Here is a 26,678-nt window from a genome sequence, read left to right on the forward strand (position 1 = left end):
ACAGGATGAGAAGAGGAGGATGAAGGAGGAGATCGAGAGGAGGAGGGCAGAGGCGGCGGAGAAGAGACAGCATATGGGCGTGGAGACTGTAGACGGGGAAGCCAAACCTTTTAAATGCTTCAGCCCCCGTGGGTCCTCCCTCAAGGTTTGTTGGTGACCTTTGACCTCTTACCTCCCTCCTTGGTGTTTGTCACATAGCTTGAACCTATTCAGCACTGACTTACTACTTTAAAGATTTACACGTGAGGACTACAGGGATGCAAAATGCTAGTCCAAGTGAAGGGAACTTAAATTACATTAAATAAGGAAATGTAACAGTTTTTCAGATTACATCTTGTTTTTATGTATTTTATATAGGTAGTGGGGAAAGAGTTATTGCTGAAATAGCAGTAGTCCAGATTCAAACACATGCTGCAGCAGTACATGGGCAACAGAGGCCATGGCTTAGACTGCTGCTTCACCTCAGGCCACCTTTTTGGTTGATTTCATAACATCTAACACATTCTACTCTTGGTGTCGATGACTTTGGTTGTCTTGCTGTTATGTAACCACCACAACTGATTAACGTAACTTTAATATTTGTCATGAAATACAGTGTTTAATTAATCAACTTATGTGAATAAACCCTCGAGAGTTGCTGAAACGAATTCCCACACATTGAATGCCTTTGGGGTTTTTACTTTTCTGCCAGTAGAATAAATCAAATATCCATCTTGTTGGCAACACTAAAACTGGCTCTAGAATTTTTAATTTTACTGGTTTAGTTGTGAAAATGTCTTTATGCTAATCCAATTAGATTCGTGTTATTGTTGTGTGTAATTTCTCTGTGGGCAAATGTTACGATCCTTCCATATTTCTCCACAGCGGTCATTATTGTGTGTTATTTCTCAGTGGTACAATGTTAACATCCAACCATATTTCTCCACAGCTTTACTTCGTCATCATGTTCACTGTAGGTACTGCTGATGGTTGAAGTTGCCAATAGGTACAGATCCAGGATCAGACTACCATTCTCCATATCTAAACCTGAATCAGTAGGAAGGAGAAAAGTAAAGCAGATCTTAGATCAGTGTCTATGGGCAACTACATGCATGCGTGATGGTGTGAGGTTATGTTCTCTGCCGACACAACAGTGTTGCTGTGAAGGCTGCCTTCATGGAGGATGATATTCCTGTAGTTTAAGTTATCACACTTCAGATGTGACAAGCGGAAGCAGTAACACAGCATGATAAGTGTGGGGGTGCAGGAAAACGATTAGGCTAATAGGATTAGTGTGAATGCGATAGAACGGGAGCTCTTTAAAAAGAACTGCTGTTGTAGCCTGAGAATGGGCTATTTCCTGTCAGGAGGAATATTTGCGGAACTCCCACACTCTCAGTAGCTGGGCCCAACTAGAGAGAGAGAGCGAGCCGGGATCTTTTTTTTCTCCTTTTCGTTTTTAGCGGGAGGGGGTGAATGGATGTTTTCTTTCTCCTATTCTTTTTTTGAGAAGCTGTGAGCTGCAGAAGCGGGCGGTTCAGGCAGCACCACACCCCCACGAGCCCCGTTGTCGTATCTCACAAGCTGCAGTCGGAGCGAGGTTCCCACAGCGTCGGGCTTGAAAATGGCCCGCGCTGCTCTGCCCTCTGCTTTGCTTTTCCTGGCCGGGTGACAGTAACTGTTGGTAGGGCTGCAGAGGTACTGTTCAGGGCAGAACAGTAAGGCACATTGTGTCTGGCTCGGCTGGGAAAAGCCCTGTCTAAACAAGGGTGTAATGAGTGTGGTTAAAAAAAAGGGGAGAGAGAGGTAGAGGAGAGGAAAGGAGAATGCTGTTGGGTTTGGAGGGAGTGTGCGTTTGTGATGTGGTTGTGCGGCATGTATTTTCAAGGGGTTGTGTGTTCGTTCTTTGTGCACCGCTTGTCGCGCGGTGGAAAGCATAATTCTCTGATTGCTCTTTACAGATTGGCGAAAGGGCAGAGTTTCTGAACAAGTCGGCCCAGAAAAGGTGAACATTCCTTTCCATTAATAAACCTAGGTTTGAATCACCACTCGTGCCTTCTGTGTGAAGTCATCTGTGATAACATGATCCAGCTTCTAATTTGGTGCTCTTGCATGTTCTGAGCAGCGCAGTGAAGACGTCCCACACTCCCGTCGTCTCAAAGATTGACAACAGACTGGAGCAGTACACTTCTGTTGCCCAGGTCAGAGGTCACATCAATGGCATCATCTGACTAGACCTACTAATGCTAGCTATCACATCCACCATTATAACATTACATCTAAGACCTACATACTTATTAAGGTACTATTACAATATTATATGTTATAATATACAATCATGTGTCGATAATAGTGTTGCTTTCATTTTTAGATCTCCTCAGTGTGGTTTCCTTTTCAAGCCCAATAGAGAAACCCAGAACATGAATGTCCTGTATCTCCTGTCTATAGAGAATACCGATCATTCCCCACGACTGAGAACGAACTATAATCCAGCCTCCTATCCCCTCCTCTCTCTCTCCATCTACAGAGCAAGGATGTGCGGTCTCCACGCTCCGGTGCAGTGGACCTGCCCATGGTGACAGACGGGATCCGCAACATTAAGAGCATGTGGGAGAAAGGCAGCGTGTTCAACTCGCCCGGGGGTGGCGGGGGCACGCACAAGGTGGGAGACTCGGGAGCCTACCGGGAAATCTGGGACACGTTTTGGGAGCGGTTAGGGAGGAAGTGGAGGGGGTGGGGGGGGGTGCTGGTAAAAAGGAAAGGGCTCGTTTCACCGCCACTTCCTGTTCAGCCCGATGACGACCAGCCCAGGGCGTTCTGCTGGAGTTGAACTTTGACCTTGTCTTCTTTTCTTTCTTTTTTTCGGTTTCCCCACTCCACACAGGAAGCAGCTGGGATGAAGATAGGCGTGGCAGGCCGCATCAACGACTGGCTGAATAAAACCCCTGAGAGCAAAACGCCAGGAGGAAGGCCAACGGTAGGACGTCTCCATAACAACCAATTTCTGCCTTTAAATTAGATCATTTACTCTTTGTGGCTATTTACTGTACTTTGAGAGTGTGTGTTTTTCCCGTCTTTATATTTTTATAAGAGAAAGTTACTTTATCACTAAACATACACTTCCACAACTCAATGTTTTATCAGCACTTAAGCTATAGTGTGAACATACGTCTGATGAAAGATTAGGCTGTGTATCTAATGATTAGGGATACAGCTTTCTGTGAACATTATTTCATTTTAATCATGAGAATGACTGGTAGCTGCCAAGTATTATTTGTCCATTTCATAATAATTGCCTGTGATTTATGAAATGATTAGATTAGATTCAACTTTGTCATTGAACAGTATGAGTACAGTACAACGAAATGTAATTAGCATCTAACCAGATGTGCAAATAGAAGAGGGCAGAAAATGTACAAGTATTAAGTATAGGGTATGTTACAAGTAGAATCTTGTGCGATGAGGCAAATGCAAGTACAAATGGCAATTCTGCCTGTGCAATCCAGCAAGTTGGAGCTGTAAGGTAGTATGTGCAACTGAAATGCAGGGATAGTTAAAGTGCCCTGTTCAAAGAAATACAGTACTGTGCAAACGTCTTAGGCACCTGAAAGTTAAAGTAAAGCCGTTTATTTGGGTAGTAAATGTTTATTTGTAAATATATATATAATTTCAAGTTTAAGCTGGGGAGTAAATTTTCCGGAAAATGTACTCCCCAGCTTAAACTTGAAATTATATATATATTTACAAATATTTATATATAATATACCTAACTGATCAATCGTGAGCTACTGCAATCTTGCAGTTTACTATGAGTAGCATGCCAAGTAATTTGTTCTGTTGCACCCATCTAGCCCGTTGATGATAACTGTCTTGTCAGTTGGCGGTTACTTTAAACTTTCCCAAAACATTGACTTACCAGGCAGTTGTATTTTATATAATTAGAAAGCAGCTAATTTGTTTCTAATAATTGTTAATGTTGTAAACGTCTTTAAATGAGCCTGAGCGTTGAATAACTATTTCTTGGCTTGTAAAGTCCTCTTTTGTTAAATTCCCAATATGGGCCAGATAAGCTACTGAAGGGGAATCATAGTTTTTCATCAAGACCAAATGTAATTTGGTGTAATTAAATCACTATAATTCAGAAAATCCAATTTCTTTCACTCTATGGGTAATTGTAATTTTCAGAGCGAACTGTTTGTTTTTTCTCTAAAACTATGCTAAATTTAACTTAAAACATAATTATTTACAGACTTGAATCCCTCAAGAGTTCTGTAAAAAACATTTTACCAAGTATAATGAAAGAACACGTATCACAGTCATTTTTATCTTACTCCTAGGGAAGTTGCAGGGGAGAAAAGAAGAATGTTCCTATTTCAAAGCTAGGAAAAAAGACTAGCTTGCAACATTGTTTTTTTAAGTAGCTCTCATGCTCGAAAATTACCCTTGCATAACAGCAGTATGTGTGCTTACTGTCCTATAACTGTGCATATCACATATTACCGGTATTAGTTTAATATGAAATGTGGCATGGTTCCTATCATGGATCACATGCAGGTTATCAGAAGGACGTAGGGCTAAAGTCAGACTGCTTCCCATTCTGGGCTGCATTCCAACATACCAGAACCGTGTCCTAAACCCCACTATACTCCATATGTAGTGCACTAAAGTACCCCATAGGGCTCTGGTAAAACATATCTATACACTCTATATAGGGAAGAAAAGTTCAATTTAGGATGCACACCAATCATTAATTCACTCTCTGTAGTCCTTGACCATATTTCAGTTTCAGGCAGGTTTATTTAGATTTTATTTACATTTATTTTATGCACCCGGATGTGGCCAACAGAGATCGTCCTAAAGACGGTCATGGGACAATGGCAATACCTCCTCACGTTCCAGGAACATCCTGACAACAAGTTTATTTTGCACACATTGTAAGGGCAACGCTTGATGAATGTAAAATCTGCACTGTTGGTTCGAGACCCATGGGGTGCCATGAAGAATAAATATGAAAATGTATGCACTTACCTTCTATTCAGGCATGGAGGAAAGAGCAGAGGTGGAACCTGCTTCCTTACGTCATTAACCTGCTTGATGCCCAAGAATTAGCTTTGCATAGCCATACGTACCTCCAAAATCACCTCAGGGATTTGATGACGCTAGCCTAGCATAAACATTCCCCAGACACAAAAAGTGTCTACAAAACCCTCTGAGCCAATGCAGAGCTCAGAACACTACAGCTCGTTTGTCATGCTTAAACAATCAGATCAGCCAAACAGCCCTATGTAATAGAATGAACAGGATTCAAACCTCGTTTGCAGGGAGGTTTGCTTGACAACTGCTTTACCCTCTGAGCCACGCCAGAGCTCTGTAGACAACTGCTCGTTCATCATACTTATCCAATCATTATGCCACTATAAGAATAACAAGGAGGTGCAACTGGTGTGTAAACCCACTGCTGTCATATTACTTGACTAGTGGCTGGGAGGAACTAGCTGGTTGGGAGACAATATCGTTAGCTTCTGATAGGCCTTGAAAGGCAAACGCTGGAGCGTCGCATTAGTAAGGTTTGGACTCGTGGTAAGTTTGGACCTTGTATTCATTCAAGTGGATTACACAAGCATGTATCCTCTTGAGTCAGCATGAAGCTTTGAGCGTAGTTGTTTGAATCTCACTTACTACACATCAAATCTGCATTGCAATATTAACGGATTGGCTCTTGTTCATATGAACCCACAGAGCACACAGACTGTGTACTTAATTACTTTATGAACATTTACAACGACTTCCAGGGGGACCCACCTCAGAGAAATACTTTTCAGAGAAATACTTTTCAGAATTAGAAATATGTGGGCACAGGGTAAATATGTGGGCACAGGGTGAATATTGTGAATTAAAGACACTGTGTAAACATTGCTGTGGCAGGTTCGATGAATCCCATCTTCGACCCTAATCCAACTATTGGGAGTCATACTGTATGTCATAGTAATATTCACTGTAGCCACTATAGGGCTGTTGCCTTGCTGACTGGGAGCTGAAGTAACGCATAAGTTCAGCAATTTGTCAGCTGCGTGGTGCGTCCGGTGATACGGTCAGCAACATACCTAGTGCCAACCTTTGAAGTGTTTTACATTTTAACCAGCTATGAACCCCTGTCGGTTTAGCATAAACATTAAATGTGACTTCCACTTGCCTGGCATGAAGGATGTTCAATGAATATACATGAAAGACTTGATTGATTGAATCATTTCCGATTTGGGATCAAGTACTGATGTGAGGTGACTGACTAATTCTGTTGGAATGTTTTGTCTGGTCGGACTTCTCAGCCCGCCGGCAAATGTCTGGAAATACCTCTAGAATCTCTGTCTCCCTCTCTTGGTTAAAAAGAATATAACAGAATTGCATTTCTCTTATGTCCTTCTTCGTTCTGTCCAGTCTTCAATCCGAAGTGACCGTTTTCCCTTTTTTTCTAATAGCTGAGCACGTCTCTAGCCGATAGTCCACCTTGTCGTGCCTTTGCCTTCTTGCTGGACTTCTCTTTCTACCTTCTCTCTAACACCTTTTCACAGCACCTAAGGTAATGTATCATCATACAGCCTTGTCTTTAGCGAGTCACGTTGAAGTACTTCTTATAGGCTGGAGAGGTCGTTGTCTTGAATGTGACTCGTTGATGACTACAGACGCTAATGCATGGCTCTCCCCCGCTCCCTCCCCCGCTCCCTCTCCCTCTTCCTCTCCCTCTCTCTGCAGGACCTGAAGCCAGGAGACGTGACCAACAAGAGAAGTCTGTGGGAAAACAAAGGCTCCTCCCCGGCCAAGGTGAACTGACACAAGCACGCACATGCAGGTCCCTACCCACACATACAGTCCCATAACTGTGTCCCAAATATCACTCTGACCCCTAGGAAATAGTGCACTACATAGAGAATAGGGGGCCAACTGGGACACAATGCACACTCACCATACGTACACACGAAGTGCACTTCACAATACCTGGGTAACGGTTTAAAGCCCAGTAGTAGTAGACATCGGTGACATGAGTGATATTGAACATACATTGGCCTGCTAGGAGGATAACGTCGGCTTGTTGCTTTGTCTTGTTTTTGTTTGAAGAGCTCTGAAGAAGAGCTCTCTTAGCTAGTTGACTTCCGTGTTAACTAGTCTGGAAACCCTGGAGAGGTAAAGATGTTTAAAGATGTCAGCTTCACTGCACTAATTAATATCACTTGTCTTCATTGCTTTAGTCTATTGGTAAAGCTACGCTCTGCCCTGGTCCCAAATCTGTTTGTAGCAAAGGCCATGAAAAGCTGGCAAGGCAGCACTTACAGATCTGGTATCAGAAAAGCTACACTCTGGCTGCGGGTTAAAAATGCAATAAAAATATGTTTTCCTTTCTCTCATTTCCATGCCCCTCTTGACACAGTATGCTTCCCATGCTTCATAGTCCATTTTACTCTGTTTCAGTTTATGTAGAGATCCATTTCGTTTTATACACAATGTAACATGTGGATTTTTTTCACCACATCATTAACAGGCGTTTGTAAGGGCAGCTATCTGCGACCTCTACCGCGACCCCATAAGAACAGAACTCCATGGCACTCCATAGTCCACGTGTGGCCACAAACCCAATGCATGCCCTCCCATTATTTACGAGCATAGGTCGCAGATAAAAAAGACGATCATGACATTTATTCATGGAGCGGCTCTAAATTTGGCCCCCGGAACGGAGTGGCTCGTAAAAATGCCCTGGCGTGCCTTAGCACTGAAGTCCTTTTATAGCTGAACGCACGGCTCTTCGCCGCCAGCCAGGAGTGAAGTCCAACCCTGTGGTGAACCACATAGATCTGTAGGCCTGGAGGCACATTAGGCCGCTGATTATTGATGACGATTGACGACCATGCACAGAGCTGCAGAAGATAGCCGAGCTAGCGGTTATGGTCAGGGGAACCGAATGAGAACATGGAGGGGGCATGCGGAACCAAGAGGAAAGGGATTCATTTTTGTGTTGGGGGTGGTTATTAGTGTGTGCTTCCAAAATGGCACTAGGATCGAGTCGGGTCAAAAGGAGTTCACTTTCTAGGGAACCTGATGCCATTTGGGAAACAGCCAGGCAACTGCTCCCGCAGTGAGAGACGTTGTCATTAGGCTTAGTGCCTTTGTATGTTTACAGATGCAGGGTTTGGAAGAGTAGGACCGGATGCAATCTCTGGTGTGAACTCTGTTTAACGTTGTTTCCCAAATCGCCCGTTTGATTGGTATAGGCTTTTTGGTTTATTTTTATGGCATCAATCAAACCTCTCCACTGAAGGCCCTAAATTGACCAAAAACAGAATCCACATTATAAACCGGGTGGTTTGAATACTGAATCCTTATTGGCTGAAAGCTGCAGTAATAGAATGTATATGAGGGGTGTAACAACAAATTACTTTTTACGGTTCTAATTGCATTGGTAGCTGGTTCATAAAAGCATCACGGCACCTCAGGGGTTTGTGTTATGCAGCCAATACACCATAGCTAAAGGCTGTATCCATTGTATTAATTGGCCATTTAACCCACCCCCTCAAGCTTAATTAAACTTCAAGTGGAAGTAATCAATTTGGTCCAACCATTGCCTGATCTTGAAAGGTTTCAGCAGTGTGCACACAGCTTCTCACAGGACATGGCTAAATCGACTTTTAAAAGGTTTACTTCTGGGTATGGATTTATTATCTCTCTGACTTCCTTTCCCTCTCTATCTTTGTTCTCTCAGGTGACTGGCAGAGGGGAGACTAAATCTGTCACCAACGGTGAGTCCATCCTCTTACTGACATAATCTCAAGCCTTGGAGGTTTAAGGTGACTGGTCAGTTGACTTTGAGATCAAGTTCCCACCAGACTGAATCAGTTCAAACTCATCTAGGATCGGTTTAGAGTGTGTCTGATCCACACCAAAAAAGCGACACTGGTTCAGAAAGCACCTAAAAAAGTAAAAGTCGAACGGTCCTCACTGGGTTATTGACCAACGTGGCCAAGCATGACCACCGCTCTCCTCACCTTCTCCCAGCACCCATAAGTTCCTCCCTGTCACAGTGACACAGTGCCTGTGGAGCCTGCTGCCATGCTGTAAATCCTCGATTTGCTTTCTGGCTCTCTGGCAACAGTGTTTTCCGATGCCTCTTGTGCATTGTGTTCTATTTCCAAAGCGTCCGGCATTCCACAACGCTTTTGTCCCATTAGAATGAACTGTTTGGCTTTCAGGGATGTCAGATGTGTCTGGTGTAACGTATCGTTTGTCCCAAACATCTTCCGCTGAACCCCTTGCATTTACTGATGTCCCTGACCTGGATTCTGTCATCGGGAATCGGACCTTCCAGGCTGCGAACAAATGAACAGCTGTTAGTGTGACACATTACTAGTCTTTACAATTTGTCTTGTCAGTGGCTAGCAGACAGACAACTGACCCCTTCCTCTGTTAGCAAACATTGCCACAGCAGAAGTGGAGGTGCATTGTGGTGTTGGCAGAACGCGTGGAGCACTAAAAATAATCCAAAAACAAGTAAAGTGTCTCTTTGGCTAGCTTTTGCTACAGCCTTAGTCAATTACCATTATGGTTTTAGCTAACAACTGCTGCATCCAAAGTCATATCGTTTGGAAAGATGACAACCAAATATTGTTTTTGCAACTGTTCAATTAAGAATATAAAGATTTTAATTACATAAAATCCCAAGAGTTTTGTTTATAATTGTAATAAGTAATAATTGCATAACTGCAGGTTATGATAAATGGGGACAGATGGAATGTCTGGTATTCTGCATCCTAAATGCACGCCCATTCGTTCCCTCTAGTCGGTGTGTCCTGAAAGCATTATACAAAAAACTCACCTCAGAGTTCAGGCAAGGTGAGATTCCGATTTTGGTGTGTTTGGAACATCTCAATACCAGACAAACAGAAGTGAACCTAGCTAAATGTGTTATGGTGTGACACTTTAAATAGCTACACAAGTCTAACCTTTCAACACCTAACACACACACACACACATACATCCACACACACCTATTCATTTACCTCGCCTTTGTTGTGACTGAATGAAGGTCAAATGGCAGCATAACTGGCTTCACTTATACAATTGATAATAGAAAGGCATCTGACACCAAAATTAGCAGCAAGCAACAGCAAGCAACTTCCCACGTAGAAGCCTGATTCATGTTCTCAGGGGGTCCTGTGTAGTCCTAATGCAAATTTTAAAACCTGATCCAGATTACATCCAAGACAGACACTTTAACTTGTTTAAATCTCCAGTTTGGCAGCATTTCGGCTTTCCAGTAGACTACATCTGTGATGGATAGAAGTGTTGATAAAACGTTAACTGTATGTCACCCTGCTTGACAAAAGTAGCCTACGCAGCTGCTAACATGTCTAACACATTTACACATCTAAGCCGACATCACCCGTGCCAATATCCCAGAAGCAACTGGGAAATAAAAGAATCATTACAGCTCTGTCTCCCCATTGTATTCAAGCGTCAGTAAAGAAGTCGGGCTCAAGAAACGGGGTGTCCTGTAGTCTGTGGTTGAGAATAGGGAGTTTCAGCACCTACGAGGGTGCTTGAGCCAAGTTAAGATTGCTCTTCTACCTGTTTCAGCGAACCGGTAGAACACATACACATGATTGACGTTACTCAAAACAGTGGTACAAGTTCCAGTGCTGACTGTATCCCTGATAGGCTTGTTTCCCTCTCCACAGGTATGGGACACTAATGACTCAAAGAGCTTCTAAAGGCTGGCGGGGACCAAGACAATCCAAGACTCTTCCTTTTCTATGTGTATTATACCAAAAAATAAAAGACCACCACCCTGAGTGAGCCCAAGGAATGGAGAGACAGGAGATTCTATTTAATAAGCACTGTACTGAAACAAATGGCCACCATCGCGTAATATTGCAGAGCAGTGCCTTTGCACAAAGATTCACTTTCATTTACTTAAAACAAATAATGAATAATATGCTGTGAAATTTGGAAGTTTGACGATATGATGGTTTTGTTTTATATTTTATATGCAAAAACTTGCGGACGAAGAAAAAAAAAAGATTTAGAAATTTGATGTGTTTCCCTTGTGCTCCACACTACCTTGGTAGTTTTTAAACTGTGGAGCAACGTTACTTTTCTTTGAGGAGGTTTCCAAAGAGATATTTACCATCAGTACTATGTCTGCTCACTCCATGTTGTCCATCGATCACTTATTTTGTATTTATATTTAAAGCAAGGCTTAACACATAGCTATTTTATACATGTTCACCATTTCAGGATAGAGATTATAAGCACCCTGTAGACTTAGCTTATTTCACTTTGTGTCTTACCAGTAATGCGTCAATGGTCTGAGTTAATGTATGTTAGCACATAAGTACATGACGTTATAAATATTATACTGTATCTTGTATTACAGCTTTATATTCAAGATTTGTTTTGCTTTTGTACTCTAAAATGACTACCAACCGACAAGAGGCAATTAAAGGAAGTGCAAGCAACTAAAGGAAAGTGAAATATCAAGACGGCCATTATAACGCTCATTATCTTTTCATTTTATTTATGTTTTTTATGGGTTTTGTCATTATTTTCTTTCTGTCTTGGCTGTTTTTGTAGCTTTTATATCTGCTGTTTGAGTCTCTAATTCATTTTGTTAAACATTACAACATTACCTTATGGAACAGATTTTAAACCAGTCTTACTAATTCATATGTTAAACCATCTCTAAAGGCTTCTGTTTAGGAGGTTATTTAAAAACCTTAGCGTTGTCAGGGAATTTGTCTGAGCATGACGATAAAATATATAACCAGGTTTGGAAACGTACAGTATGATTGTCTTGTGCCTTGAAATGGCATCCATTTAAGCCGTATATTTCCTTGCCATTGAAGCTCAAATGATGTACAAACAAAAGCAATGTGAAAGTGCAAATTTAGATATTGACATTGATAGGGGACCAAGTCAATCAGGAAAAGGATTTTCTCTCTATGAGACACTTGTTTGACACTTGTTCTGGGTTGGATTTGTCTAAAAATTACATAGTGACATCTAATATTGTGTTTATGGCATATTTTCTTTTACATACAATGATCCTAAGGTCTTATTGCAGTAAACAGCAGCAAACAAAGGCACAGCATATACGGTATTCACACTTTGCCAACTCAGTATGACTTTAGCTGTTTCAGTTTTTATTGAGGTTATGTTTCACATTTCATTATTATAGACATTTTGGCAGTTTTGCATGACATGCTTTGATAATATGGGGATTATAGAAAGGCTGGCAGGGGCTTTGGGATGTGCGATTCCTTGACAATGACATTCCATGACCTCGTCTGACCAAAATATAATTGTTACATTGCTGTTATTTCATATTTTGGTATTTTGCTTTTTTGTCAGTTTTTGTTATTACATTTTCAAACTATAGGGTATAGTTCAAACTATGCAAGGCACACTTTGTATTTTCTAGTTTTGGATAAAACTTTCTCATAGTAGTGGGTAGTTTCCTAAAGAACAAATGATATAAACTGTACCGTTGACTCAACAACAGCAATAAAAAGATACAAACTGTTCCAAATTGTCATATTTATGGTCTACTTCTTTTAACCACTGGACACCCTATATATTTGGCTGTCAGACTGTCTTTGGACATTTTGGAATTCAGAACCAAATTCATGATAATCACCAAAAGTTAAGTCATTGTTAGAGGTTGAATGGGTGAGAGTATAAATGGCTTTCTCAATCTCTAACAATAGACCTCACTGCCACAGCCAATCAGGGATAAGGGATTGTCACGTGGGTTTGCAGGGCTATTATGTGAGTCTTGGAGTCTCATTGAAATTGTCTGTTTCTGGATCTCGAAGACTAAGACTGGTCCAGCACTGCTTAGTCCTCTGGCTTTTCGTGAGGGGCTTCGAGGTAAGGCTGTTGAATGTGACCTCTAACTTGACAGTAAGACTGCACTGGGATGCATTCGTGATTTAGGGTCCTACTCTCAGGGTCGTTGACCCCTGCTTCTTAAGCTGGGCATTAAGGTTGTATAATAGACATTCTCTAGGGAAGAGGTGATGTCTTTTTTTTTATTACCAAATGCTATAGTCATACATTTTCCAAACTGCAAAAAGTCTCAAAGAAAGGTTGGTAGATATTTTTTCTTTTCCATTTGTTTGATTTAGTTTTTCGAGGCCCAGCCTGGACCATATGACCAACAGTCAGTGGGCACTAAGCTAGTCTCTGTATGGGGAACTTGGTGTTAGCATGCTTTGGGCTTTTACTTAATGCTAGTTAAAGCTGAAAGCGGCACCCGCAACATTCCTGCCTCTGCCAGACTGTTATTCCAGCGCTTCAGCCAGGGCACGGTATTGACCACACACATTAAAGCAAAACACATTTAATACCACAGGGAAATAAATCTTGTCGCCTGTGAATTCTTGTTGGATTTCAGTTAATACGTTTTGAGACACAGCTCTTTAAACAGATGGTCAGCATTCTGCTTCACATCACTCTTACTCGTGTTCTCGCTTGTTAGAATTTGGGGGTCGTAATGGGGCTTTATGTCCTAAGTAGTGAGTTAAGTTGATCTCCCTGTTAAAGGTCTCAGGAACAGGGAGGGAAGAGCATATGGGTAAACAACTCAAATACCTGTTACAAAACCAATTACAAGCCTACAAATGTTGCTATCTTCTTTACGTGTATGGGTCTTAGGCCTAATTAACTGGTCTGTAACGTCAATGAATGTGCGAATAACGGGAAGACCAAGCCACCTTAGATCCAGGGCCATTCCGTTTATTTAGGTCAGTGAGCCCAAGCAAATGTTTACCTTTAGATTGTGATAACAGTTAATATACAAAAAGTTCCACTCCAAACAGGCTAAACTAACAGGGGAAAAGGCCAACTGAAAGGCTTCCCGTGTCTGCCCCTTACGGGCTGACGCCATTTCCAAGGTATGGCACCTTGGGTTGGTGCTTCCACCTTGGGTTGGTGCTTCCACCTTGGGTTGGTGCTTCCACCTGGGGTTGGTGCTTCCACCTTGGGTTGGTGCTTCCACCTGGGGTTGGACTGCGGAAGTGCATCCTGTATTTTTTTTTTGCCAGTGACCAACCTTTAACTCTAACTCTGATGTCAAAAACGGGGACAAGTACGAAGTCCAACAAATAACGCCCATGGTGTCATCCTCCCTATTCCTGAACAAGTAGCAGAGAACAAACGAGGAAAGCCCCCCTTGATTAGGAGGAATTAATTAATATGAATGGGCTGAAAGGAGATTAGAGGATGACTTTAAGATTGACCCCTATCTTCTCTGATAGCTTTAAAAAACGATCACCTTGACAATGTTATACACGTGACTGAAGCCATTGGAGTTGCTGTATGTAGAGCGCTAGCTAGATAGCATTCCTGTTGTCCAAAATAGCTGGCCTTGACTAGCATATTATTGACTTATTTACTGCGTGTGGGAGCACGAACAGGCAGGTTTTCAATTATCTCAGCCAACTTGCCTGTCTAGAAGAGCCCCTAACACCTGTTGTTTAACTTTTAATAATGTTGCAAAATAAAATCCCACCATAAAAAAACTTGTTTTATGATCTAAAGATTTATTCCGTTAGAAATATGTAGTCTAAAATTATTCTTCCTAACAAAAGCATTCTGACATTTGTTAGGTATAGTATTATACTGTTAAACTATACAACCATATAACTCTTTTCCTGTTTCTAATGGTAATGATAACCTTCTGGTTGTCCCTAAAATAAACTGTGGCATGACAAAGCCATCAACTGAACTATTAATAGGGATATATTTACTCTGCCTTTCAGGTAAGGGTTAGTGTTCACCTTTCATGTTGCATTAGCATTACTGTTTTCTAGTGTTACAAATAGAAACCTAAATAAATGTAAATTTTCTGATACTGAGTTTCACAAAGGATTACATTATGTTGATATTGCCAGACAAAAGAGTATTATATTTTTTAACTACAGTACAAACCATTATGAACTTTTTTCTAATACAAATAATAAAAATGAAAGGTCTCGATTGCATAGTTTTTCACTCCTTTGCTTTGACACACTTGGCTGTGGTGCAGCCAGATACCTTCAGAAGTAACTTATTTCCTTGAATAGAGTCCCCCTGTTTGAAATGAAAGCACATCATCTCATATTATATATACCTGTTTTATGGAAGACAACAGAAAGCCAGAGTTATGACCAAAATTATGACCAAGGAGCTTTCAAAAGTCTGGGAGAAACTTCTGAAAGAAGCACCAGTTAAGTACATTCAGTCAAATTTTAACATTCTCTGGGGCACAGTCAAATCCATAACACAATGCTAAAATAATATGGTAAAATTCTGTCTAGATCAAGTAATCAACCAGACAGGATGGTTAGTGCTCAGGGTAGCCACCAACAGGACAATAGTTATTCGGAAGGAGTAGGACGAAGTGGGGGAATTTGACCCTATATCAACTTCATCAGGGGGCTCTACGAAGCTGCGCTACATAGAGGAAAGGTGCAGACAACACTGGGAAAATCTGTACATCAAACTCATAGTCATTTATTTTATTTGAAATCCAATCTATTGGAATATGGAACTAAAAACTAAATGCATCAGTGTCCCAATGCTTATCGAGGGCACTTTACGTTGAATGAATCCAATAGCTATATGCACTACAACTGTCTTTGCAGCTCAGTGTTGCATATTAGCCCAATTTCAAGATGTAATGGTCCACCCAACTCACAGAGTAACGCTGATTAAGCGATTGGTTAAGTTGGCTGTTTTTACGATGCGGTCCGAAATGCTTAAATGTGTCCCTCTGAGTGTCCATTGCAGAACCAGTTTAATAGTTGGTGTGTTATCCAGACATTATGCTATCCTGGCCACAGAGCAGAGTCCCTCTGTGCCAGAAGGAGATGGCTGAGGTTTAGTTTTGGAGCCGTTAAGAGCTCACAGCTGCCAGTGCCAACGATGAAAGTATTCCACATATGAATCACACAAACTCAAGTAAGATATTAATGTCTCTCCTACTTCCATTCAGTAGTCAATTTATTAGGTACACCAATCTAGCAGGGTTTGGATCCCTTGGCTCCAGAACAGTCGGAATTATTCAGGGCATTGATTGTACAGTGTGTCAGAAATGTTCCACAGGGATGTTCAACCATGCTGCAGATTGGACAATGGCACTTTCATGCAGTGAACAGCATGTTCCTCTATGCTCTATTAGGTTGAAGTCTGGGGATTGCGACGGCTACTGATGTAAACTGAATATGCTGTTGTGTTCCTGGAACCATTCTGAGACAATTTGTGCTTCGTAATGACATATTATCCTGAAGGAATCCTGCTGGAAGTAAACCATCAAGGGATGCACCTGGTCAGCAACAATGTTCAGAGACACAGTTAAAACATCGCTCAGTTGGTAACAAGGTGCCCAAGTTGTGCCAGGAAAACCTTCCTTACACCGTGACACTCCATCATCATCCTGACCCACTGACACCAGGCAGGACAGGTCCATGTCATCAAATCCTGAGACTCAACGTGAACTAGGCTTCCTCAGGCCAGGCAACAGTGTTGGTTATTAGGTGCCTGCTAGAGCCACCGATGGGGGTGAAACCCTGATATGTTCATCTGCTGCAATAGCCCATCCGTGACCTGGACCGGCTGGTTGTCCTTGTCCGCTCCAAGACCCTCTCATTGGACCTCTCTCATCAACAAGCTGTTTTTGCACACTATAATGTCCGGTGTATTTTGTTGTTGCACCTCTCTCCGTAAACCCTAGACAAAGAAAGTGGTGTTCCTGACCCTGATGAACATTACATGCTCAGTCGCTTAGGTCCCAAATTCTGCACATTCTAAGGTCCAATTGAACAGTAACTGAATGCAGTATGCCTTTCTGCCTGCCTTTTATAGCAAATCGTAGCCACGTAACATACTGTCTGAAGCGAATAATTTGTACCAAATAAACTGGCTACTGTGCGCACTACACTGGAATGTCTGGTCAAAAACAGGGGACTATATTATAAATACTGTGGTATTTTGGACCCAGTTTAGGCCAGAGGTTAAACCAGCTACCCCCCCCCCACACACACACACACACACTACATCACTGGAGGGAAGGAAAGATTCAAAGTGTTTGAATGGTGTCTAGTATTTTTCCAATCTATCCATGCACCACTTGGAGAGTAACAGTATTTATTCTTCCCACCGGATTTTGTTTTGTGTGACATAAAAAATATTTTTCCCTCTCACGTCCAGGTAATCTAAACATGGCAGACGAAGAAAATGAGTGAGTGTAACTACCTTTGTCATTTAATTAAGTATAGGCCACAGTACTGTGTATTCAAAGGAATGTCTTCCAATAATGTTTCTAATGTTTGTTTTTCAGGGAGGAAGGTAAAGTAAGAATTCCATTCATTTTTGCAAAACAAATGTTTTAAGCTGTTGTATACTGTCTGGCAAATATATTTGTGAAATTAGTAAATAATATATACTGTATTTGCTAGATTATACTGTACATACAATAATGTGCTCCTTACAGTTTGTGCAGAAACCTACACAGAAGAAGGTAAAAGCTCTTTATGGTTTTATGCATTACTTCTAAGTTGTTAGTGTGATACAGTGCCCTCCAGAATAATTGACCTTGGAACAGATGAGCAAAAATAACTAGAAATCTGAACAATAAAAGGAGACATTAAGAAATATGTCAGTGTCTACAGATTTGCCAAATATCGTTGGAATTTAATTGTTACAGGTTTCAGTTGGAAGATGTTTTAATGAAAGTAGATTTCTTCTGGAAAGATGTTCGAAAAGCTTATTGGCAAATATATGTATATGGGGTCCAATTATTCTGGAGGGCTCTATAAATACTATTTATTGCTGCCAGTTTATAGGCATAAGGCCTGTTATGGAAAATTGGTTAAGTATGTCTAGTTTACCTGATCTTGTTCTTTTTAACACTATATTGTCTGAAATGGGGAATATGCATGTTTGGTCTTCCTTTGTGTTTAGTGTATGCTTGGCTACATTGACCGCAATTTCATGTAATATATTTGAGACCTGTTCCTTGTCATGTGTTTGATTCCATCCAATAGCCTATCAGATATAATTCTAGGTCCTCTTCATTTCATATAATGGTTTTCAATGTTCTGATAGAGGTTGCAAGAAATTATTTACTGCAAGGAAATCATACAACTGACTATGATTGAACATTGATTGAAGTGGTGCTAACCACAGATAAAGGATCAAATTGCCTAACCCACATTTTTACCTGAGATTACATATGATTCTGATACATCTTCTGTCCACTCATCAGTTGTTGTTGAAGTCCCAGAAGAGGAAGGTAAAGCTTTCAGCGTGTTGTGATCTGCCTCTACTGTATGTAGCGCCATCAACTTTCATATTTTAAAGTTATGCATATTAAGCAGTTTTCCTCCAGGTTGAAACTATTCACATATGTCGCCATGTCACATACCAGTTTCATGGAATGCATTGTAACATCTTGGCTGTTACCTTAACTTCAGATGAGATATTCCTAAATGTCATAGGTGCATTACTTAGATTTGGGCTGTAATGATCCATGTTTAATACCCCAATATATATTTCATAAAACATTTTTAAAAAGCTTTTTATGGCTAACTAACAATTATTTCCTGATTTCTTAAAATGAGCTCAGGGATTTATATTTAAACACGTACTATTGCTTTTAAGGTATTTGCTTCACAGCTTGAAGCTGAAAGTATCATGGCTCGATGCGTCATTATTTTATATTGATGATAATTGATCCACTTACTAACCTTTCCCTACCCACAGTACAGCCCAAGCCAGAAGGGGAAATGGATCCAGATTTTTTGCTATTACATAAGTTGTGATTACTGCATATTGGGCTATAGTGTAGTTACAGTATCATGTGTAAATCATAGCACTGATTGCTGACAAGTGTTACATCACTTGTAGAAATCGACCAGTGTGTTCATTTTACTACCAGGAGTATTTTGTTGTGGAACTTATGTATTTTCTAGTTTGCTTTAAATTTGATTCACATAATAATATTGTATCTTGTCCATAGAACCAGAACCAATACCCGAACCCGAACCGGAGCCAGAAGCAGAAGGTAAACACCATTTTGGCTTTACCATTTTATTTAGTCACTAGTATAGATGTACGATTGTCTTAATAGAGCACATCATTGGCATTCATGCTTGTGATCTGAGACACAAAAGGTCTGCATATTCATATTTGTCATCATTTAAAACATTTCTCTTCATCTCATATTTTCACATTCCACTGAACACCCTTATAAAGAGCTCCCTGCAGTAAAAGGTCATTTGGATGTTTTGCCCCTGCATTACAATATTTTTCTCTTGCATTGATTATGCTGTTCTTTCATCTGCTGTATTCGTTGTATCATTTATTAGGCGGCCTGAAGAGCAGCTTGCAGCTAACCAGGCCCACATGTGCTGTCAAAGCAGCAAACTAAATATTTAGCACATTAATTTTCTGATTAATTTGCTTCATGCATTATTGATTCATTTATAATTTCTGTGGGAGAGCTGACACCTGTTGAAGGAAAAGCTTTTCTTGATATCATTTTATATCCAATTATTTGCTTCATGCTTTACTCTCTTTTCTAATTACTCTGAAGGTAAATATTTTTTGGGTTTCCAATTCACTTTGGTTTTAGCTGCATTTGTCCCAGATGTACTCTGTTATTCTGTAAGGTTTAATAACTCCCCTATCACTGACGCCACATGTCCCTTTAACTCAACCAACTAATGATGGTTGCTTCTAAGATTTCTGGGAGAACGTTGCTTGGTCAGATGATGCTAGGAGAACCTCGAGGGAATGTTATGGGAAAATGTTTTGTTAGTTGGGTACACTTTATCATATTGATAGCCCGAGTATGATAAGATTGTCAGCTTGTGCCTCACATCTTCATATTCTCACACTTCACTGATCCATGAGACTTTGTATCTACTGACTATCAATCTCATGTCCTTCACAGAGTCAACTACTACAGAAGAAGGTACTGGTTATATGCCTCGTATCAATTGCATGCAGTCTATGCCTATAAATATGAGTAGACTGTGAGTCTTCCGTGAATGTAATATTTAACTATTTCTTTAGCTGTACTACCTAATGTTCAATATTTTGTCGTAACTTTCCATTTGCTGTGAGAACATTGAGCTACAGCAGGGATAATACAAATTGTGCAGGTGTCAGTACATGTGAATAAATACACTAGGTTAGGCCCAAAACTGAAATAATCATATCTGTTACTGTAGTGAATATTAAGTTGCATTAATCCTGGGTTGGAAGCTCACCATGTGATCATCTGCTGTTTTTCTGCATGTTATTTTAACAAGAAATCAGCGGAGAGACTATTCAAGGTAAGAGAGTTTTTTTGTAACTGTAGTTTCAGGTCTTGTTTTGTTCTCTGTAACTCATTCCTTCCTCGGCCTAGTTTAAGTATAATTTTCAGAAGATTGCACTTAGCTGTTATAATCTCAAATAGGATTTTCGGCTGTATAACTGCAGATGTGCATGTGTGGAAGATGTTGTTTTTAAGTTAAAAAAAGAACGTATTTTGATCCAGTTGTCAAAAGCAATTAGGTTTGAAAACAATTAATTCAGTCACTTGTAATTTTTACAATGAATGAAACATAATTCCCTTATTTATTGTGACTTACAGATTCAAAAGCCAAACCAAAGTAAGTGTTGGATTCTAATTCAGCCAACAAGTATTCTCTTGTGGTCGGCCATGTCAAAGTCATTGAATAAAGAGTATTTGATCGAATAATGCTAGTATTTATGTTCTAGGAGTTTTATGCCAAATGTTGCACCTCCAAAGCTACCAGAGGGTGATGGCAAAGTTGACTTTGACGTGAGTGATGCAATCCTACCAGCCAGATTCCCTGAATACAGAAATGAGTGAATAGAGAAATGATTTTTGTGTGTTTCACAGGACCTGCACAGGAAGCGACAGGAGAAAGATATGACTGAGCTGCAGTCTCTAATCGAGACTCATTTCATCCAGCGGAAGAAAGATGAAGAAGAGCTCATCAATCTTGTTAACAGGATTGTAAGTCTCACTAACAATCTTCTTGAAGGATTCCCAACTGCACACATTGTTACAGTCTCACTGGAGACTGGTGCACCAACCCACGTGCCAATTGCTTTTGTGGTTTTCCTGGAGCTTGGGCCCTCACATCTCCCGGATATAAAAGCAAGGGATGACGCACCACTTACATAGTATTGTGTTTGTCTGTCTGTATTTTGTGTCTTTTTCTGTGTGTAAATGAGTGTGAAATTATGCGTTAGAAAAAGAAAAAAAAGAGGTGGTGCAGAAATGATGCTATTAAGGACAGTATTCAACATTTTCCTTCGTTGACATTAATGACTGATCTGGGTTAGGGTTAGGGTTAGGATGCACAAACCAAGTTGGACACCCAATCACTCATAGGCTGTAATTGCGTGTGCGCTCAGGAGAAGCGTCGTACAGAGAGGGCAGAACAGCAGAGGATTCGTGCGGAGCTGGAGAAGGAGAGGCAGGCCCGCCTAGCCGTGAGTCTGTAAATGTGTTCTGTATTACAATCGCAAATGTTTGGAAACCCCCTGTGGCCCCGGGGTTGTTTCTTGTGGTAATAAACAGTTGCCCGCTGTTCCCTCTCTGTCACAGGAAGAGAAGGAGAAGAGGGAGCAAGATGAACAACGTAGGAAGCAAGACGACGACCTTAAGAAGAAGAAGGCCCTCACTAACATGACCCACACCTATGGTGGCATCCAACAGAAGGTTAGCAGAAGGTCCACACACAGACTGTCATCATAGAGCTGCCATTGCTGCTTCAAACGAATCCACTGCTAGCCTTCTCTGCTTTAAGCCTAATCAAACTGCACCTCCAACTGCCTAGCCGTAATCCCTGTAAAATCCTCAGTAACTTCATATTTTTTTGTATCCATTCCTTGTTATTAATACTCACGTTCCTGAACGTACATGTTCCTTGTGTAAATAGCTTTTATAAGAATTTCTATTTTCCTTACATTGTTAGTTTACTCTGTTTTAAGCCAAATTCATTTTGATTTGACTTGAATGTCCTCTCTGTCTGGCGCCTTTCTCTCCATCCACAGCATGAGGGCAAAAAAGGAGCCAAGAAACAGACAGAGAGGGAGAAAAAGAAGAAGATTCTGGCTGACCGGAAAAAGCCTCTGGTTATTGACCATCTCAATGAGGACAAACTCAAGTATGATTTATTCAATTACCCCAAAATATTAATGCATCACAAAGCTTCTAGAAATAATGTAATAGTCCCAAACCAGACAAAGTTCATTCATAAAAACAAAAATATCTAACAATGACAGGGAGAAGGCCAATGAGCTATGGCAGTGGATGATGAAGTTGGAGGCTGAGAAGTTTGATCTAAGCGAAACTCTGAAGAAACAGAAATATGACGTAAGTGCTCTTACACAACCCCGAGCTGTGGTGACAGAAGATATTGCTGGACTTTGTCACTTACTGCTGAACAACGGTGAAATACGATGGCACTTATAATTACGGGAAACTCAATTCGGTCAGTACTTTGAGACAAATTAATACATAAAAATGTATCTTTTCATCATAAAAAAAACTGTAAGATATAGCTCCTGACCTCTTTGCCTCATACTATAACCAAATAATCCAATGCAGGCTATTCCATTAAAGGAACATTATGTCGAATGTTAACACTGTGTTGCTGTAATTCAGCTAACTGCCACAAGGTGTAAGCAAATCAGGGACAGTGGCCCCCAACCTTTTTCAGTTACTGTACCCCCAAAAGATTTTGCTTTGCTCGGAGTACCCCCGAAGTACCCCCTTATGTAAATTTCACAAGTAAGCCTATGGAGTCATTTCAAGTACCCCCTGCGGAGAGGCCAAGTACCCCCAGGGGTCCTAGTACCCCTGGTTGGGAACCACTGCCCTATAAAACAACTACTGCCCATATTGTATCACAATTTGAATCCTAAACAGGGATTTCCAACTGTTACCCTTTCTAGCATGGTTACATTCAGAGTAATGTATCATCAACATCAAAGACCTGGGAGGAATTAGAATGAAATGCCTGGCTCAGGAACAGTACAACAGAATGTTGACCTTGTATCTAGCAACCAACCTGTTGCTGGTGAGATGCACTAAACGCTAGGTTGCCTGGCCGCCTTTTGTGATGCAAAGTAACTGGGGGCGCAGCAAAAGGTGGAGCTGGGCCTGAGTTACAATACATTGAGTGATACACTCAATTTGGGAAACACTGAGCACAGTGAGTTTATTCAGCTCATGAAAAAGTGTTTGATACCAGTTAAACTTTATTGAATCAATTTCAGCAAACCCACTATACTGTATAAAAGCCAAAGTTTTCCTCTTAACAGTGACAAATTACCCAGAGTGAGATGAGACTGCTACAGACACGCTCTTTAGTCACAAGTGTTAATGTTGCCCTGAAGGAGGCAGTGTCATGGTGTGTTCGTAATGAAGAGGAAATTGGAAACCACATACAGATCTGCTTGAATGGCCCTACAAAATGGTAATCATTCGCTATGATCTTCAGCTACTCAGGCCACATGTAACTTCACACCACAAAGAGAGTTGTTGGTTGTACTTTTTAGTTTGATTCAACAAGCATTGAAAAAAAAAAATTTGTAAACACTGGTAAATTTGTGACTTAACAACTGGTAAATTCACATAATCTAAATGGTTATGAATGCAGCACCACAATGGAAACTTTAGTCCCAACAAAACCGTTCTGTCACAACTGACTATGCCAATGACATTGCGAATGCTAAATGACTTTTGATTTTACCGCTGTTCAGGAAACTGAACTGTGACCATTGAACCGCATTTACGTACCAAACCATGGGTTTCGTGAATGTTACCTCCCTGGTGCATTGTGTTCCACCCGGTAAAGACTGATCGTGCATGTTTTCATGTCATTTAGCAGATGCTATTTAACAGAGCAACTTACAGCAGTGAGTGGATACACTGTCGTACTATTTAATACTGCACCACTGTAGGAATCAAACCCACAACTCCGGCAATACAAGCACCATGTTCGACCAGCTGAAATACACAGAGCTACATATGAAAGGTTAAGTACAGTGATACATTGTGATTACTAGATGTGGTGACTTACTTCGAATGCAGCAGTACGTGTCCCTTGTTTTAACTAGTCTTTTAGTGAGACTTCTACCTGCTTAACAAGCGACATCCCTTGTTCTGGAAATGGTGCTAGTAGTAATCCTGCTGCCTATGAGGACACCAAACTATGGGGAAACACTGGTCTAAAACTCAGGCTTGCTTCCAGGTCAATGTTCTCCAGACCCGAATCACTGAGCAGCAGAAGTTGTGAGTAAACTCGGCCGCGGTGGTGTCAACCTCACTGTGGTGTGGTGCTGTTAGTCCTTGTTTTCAGTGAGTGTGTGTTTTGTTTTTTATTATCATCATTATTTCCCACACTGGGCTCAGTCAAGCGCAACCCATGCCGGTTCAAGGGATCGGACCCCAGGTGAACCAAATCAGTCCTCAGACAGGTGGTGGTGTAGCCAGGGCCATAGCCTCGAAATGAAGGGATCCCAGATCCAAAACAGATGCCAGTTTTCAGTCAGTATGTCGTCAACTGTGCCTCCCTTTACAGATCAACCAGCTTTTGGCCCGTGTCCAAGATCACCAGAGGTAAGTACCCAGAATTACACTGGGCAGTTTTTCTGCCTTTAAAAGAGCCTTGGGTGGTGGACCATTCAAATGATATATACAGCATTTAATCGGTAAAGTACACTGATTGGAAGACTGAGGTCAGGTGACAGCAACCTGTCCTGCTTTTTTGCATCAGTGCAGAAGAAAGCAGACATGGAGCCACTTGAACACTGAAATACAATAATTTACTGTTCCATCCCATCTTAACCCAGAGGCCTTTTAAAATTCACGTGCTGCTGCTTGAAATCTCAGAGCATGTGATCCAACCTCAGAAATCATTAGGATCTTAGTGATGCATTCTAATCTGACCAGTCTTTTGTGTGGCTCCATCCATTCCCCTCTATTTATCTAGACTATGCTCCAATAGTCCTGTATGATTGTGGTCCTATTCAACAGCCTACTGTTGGCCCGAAACACTGTCAACGTCAACTCATATGTATTGCAGTACATACAGTAGGTTCTGTCATACCTCAGAAAATTACTTCCACAAAGTATGTAAGTAAAAACTCCAAGACAAATTCCAAGATGTGGGGGTTGAGCCCTGTCCACCTCTTATGATGGTAAGTTGAATTCCACATTGAGGTATTAGTTGGCTATAGCTTTGCACGCCATTTATTTTATAAATATCAGGCCTCATAGATTGGCTTAAATGGTGAAATGCATTATGGTCAGTACTGGACTTGGCCAGAAGCTCACTGGAGAGGAGTGCCAGCACAAGTCCTCCTACTTGAGCTCCTATTTCTAATTTTAGAATATAAGCCAGAATGTATTGCAGAGATCCTATACCTAAATATATGGAGTACCAGAACCTAAAATCAGTACAGGTACCCATTTCAAGTCGAGCACTGATTATGGGTCAGTGTGAAACTGAGAGGAATTGAACTATTTTATATGGTAAGAAAGTTGAAAATAGGACACAATCTCCTCGTAATTAATTTTGTCTTTGTCCTTAACTAACAACTCTGTCCTGTGTGTGAAAGTGTTTCCTATTCATTGTGTGATGCACGACTACTCTGACAGAATTGGTCTGTTCCCATCCCCACCTCCAACAATCCCCTCTCCCCTTTCTTCATCCATTTCTCTTCATTTATCAATCCTTTTTTGTGCTAAAATAGCATAGAAAATGTTTTAGATCAAGTTGCTGAAAATGTCACTAGAAAAAACTTTGAATGTCTGGCCAATACATTTCCTCTATTTAATTTGATATAATAATCAAAACCTAATTACTTTTAGTATTTCTAACAGTTACTAGTGGAACTTATTCCTTTCAGCTTCTTGTACACAAACACAAAATAGTATAGCTATTTAATAGCACCACCTACTGGCCAGAAAGAACCATTAACAAAGTTGTTTGTTCTTCTATGTGGTTTCACAGTGCTAAAGGCAGAGGCAAGGGTAAGGCCGTCAGGAGGTAAAGCGACCTGGCAAGTTGAAGTCTACAGGGACGAAATGCCAGATGATTGTGTTTCTGTTGTCCTCATTATCAGTGTACCCACTGGCGATGTGCTGTTAGCCGGTCATGTGACTCAAAATAATAAAGTTGTTTTGATTTTCATTCAGGGTCTGATGTGATTTTTAATACTTTCTTTTGTTCTCCCCTCCCATTTTGTCATGATATTATCTAATGGCAGCAAATCTACAGTAAATATGGGATAGCCGAAGAGATATGTGTTTCTCCAAGCATGTCCCGCCAAGCCGTTCTGATTCTCAACACTTCTAACTCAACCAGCTGGTACATGTGTACTTGAGGGTAACACATTCCCCAGTTTTACAACCATGACAGAGATTTCTGGATCTCATCCTACCTCACTGAGTCACTAGAGTGCCATGTCGCATGGTAGACCTGTCCCCCGCAGGCTGAGCTGAGCCAAATTGCATCACCCTATGATGAAAACGGGCATAGTTATGTTTGCCGTGACCAGGATTCGAACACCTGGCGACAGTGGTGCAAGTACTGCAAGGTAGCAACTTATCCCCTGATCTGATTTTAATGAAAAATATAGGC

General features: G+C 41.0%; 2 protein-coding genes across 14 annotated transcripts in view; both read left to right on the forward strand.

Moving 5' to 3' along the window:
• cald1a (caldesmon 1a) overlaps positions 1–12,545 on the forward strand; it is a 65,806-nt gene extending 53,261 nt beyond the window's left edge. For 7 of the 10 annotated variants that reach the window (XM_010902206.3, XM_010902205.3, XM_010902207.4 and 4 more), the window contains 8 exons: positions 5–145; positions 1,941–1,984; positions 2,105–2,180; positions 2,507–2,641; positions 2,864–2,956; positions 6,730–6,798; positions 8,729–8,765; positions 10,701–12,545. In XM_010902206.3, the coding sequence (XP_010900508.1) occupies positions 5–145; positions 1,941–1,984; positions 2,105–2,180; positions 2,507–2,641; positions 2,864–2,956; positions 6,730–6,798; positions 8,729–8,765; positions 10,701–10,714 (609 nt within the window). In that variant the 3' untranslated portion in view covers positions 10,715–12,545. Of the gene's footprint in view, positions 1–4; positions 146–1,940; positions 1,985–2,104; positions 2,181–2,506; positions 2,642–2,863; positions 2,957–6,455; positions 6,557–6,729; positions 6,799–7,092; positions 7,159–8,728; positions 8,766–10,700 lie in introns of those variants that run through there. The other 3 variants (XR_829449.4, XR_004575219.1, XR_004575218.1) reach the window with 3 other exon arrangements.
• A 228-nt stretch (positions 12,546–12,773) lies between these two features.
• Positions 12,774–26,228, forward strand: LOC105029073 (troponin T, cardiac muscle-like). Of its 4 annotated transcripts, none has more exons than XM_010902212.3 (17): positions 12,774–12,891; positions 17,212–17,242; positions 17,342–17,349; positions 17,495–17,521; positions 18,269–18,295; positions 19,022–19,066; positions 19,958–19,978; positions 20,319–20,342; positions 20,645–20,663; positions 20,773–20,836; positions 20,918–21,034; positions 21,439–21,516; positions 21,632–21,745; positions 22,081–22,193; positions 22,312–22,402; positions 24,285–24,325; positions 26,049–26,228. In XM_010902212.3, exons 2-17 carry the CDS (start codon positions 17,223–17,225, stop codon positions 26,086–26,088), a joined length of 849 nt encoding a protein of 282 aa, XP_010900514.1. In that variant the 5' UTR covers positions 12,774–12,891; positions 17,212–17,222; the 3' UTR covers positions 26,089–26,228. The 4 variants fall into 4 exon arrangements, with proteins under 4 accessions (XP_010900514.1, XP_010900515.1, XP_034146110.1 ...); XM_010902213.3 differs by lacking the exon at positions 24,285–24,325 and adding an exon at positions 24,615–24,652 and having other exon boundaries at positions 26,049–26,227; XM_034290219.1 differs by lacking the exon at positions 18,269–18,295.
• The last annotated feature ends 450 nt before the right edge of the window (positions 26,229–26,678 follow it).

Source organism: Esox lucius, chromosome 23 (assembly GCF_011004845.1).
Source record: "Esox lucius isolate fEsoLuc1 chromosome 23, fEsoLuc1.pri, whole genome shotgun sequence".
In the NCBI taxonomy this organism is placed as follows: domain Eukaryota; kingdom Metazoa; phylum Chordata; class Actinopteri; order Esociformes; family Esocidae; genus Esox; species Esox lucius.

What these genes read in the sequence shown, in the direction of transcription:
- LOC105029073 (XM_010902212.3), top strand. Translation starts at nt 17,223, where the DNA reads ATGGCAGACGAAGAAAATGA. An exon ending in AGAGGCAGGCCCGCCTAGCC is followed by an intron (nt 21,517 to 21,631) that starts GTGAGTCTGTAA and finishes TCTCTGTCACAG; the next exon opens with GAAGAGAAGGAGAAGAGGGA. An exon ending in ATGGTGGCATCCAACAGAAG is followed by an intron (nt 21,746 to 22,080) that starts GTTAGCAGAAGG and finishes CTCCATCCACAG; the next exon opens with CATGAGGGCAAAAAAGGAGC.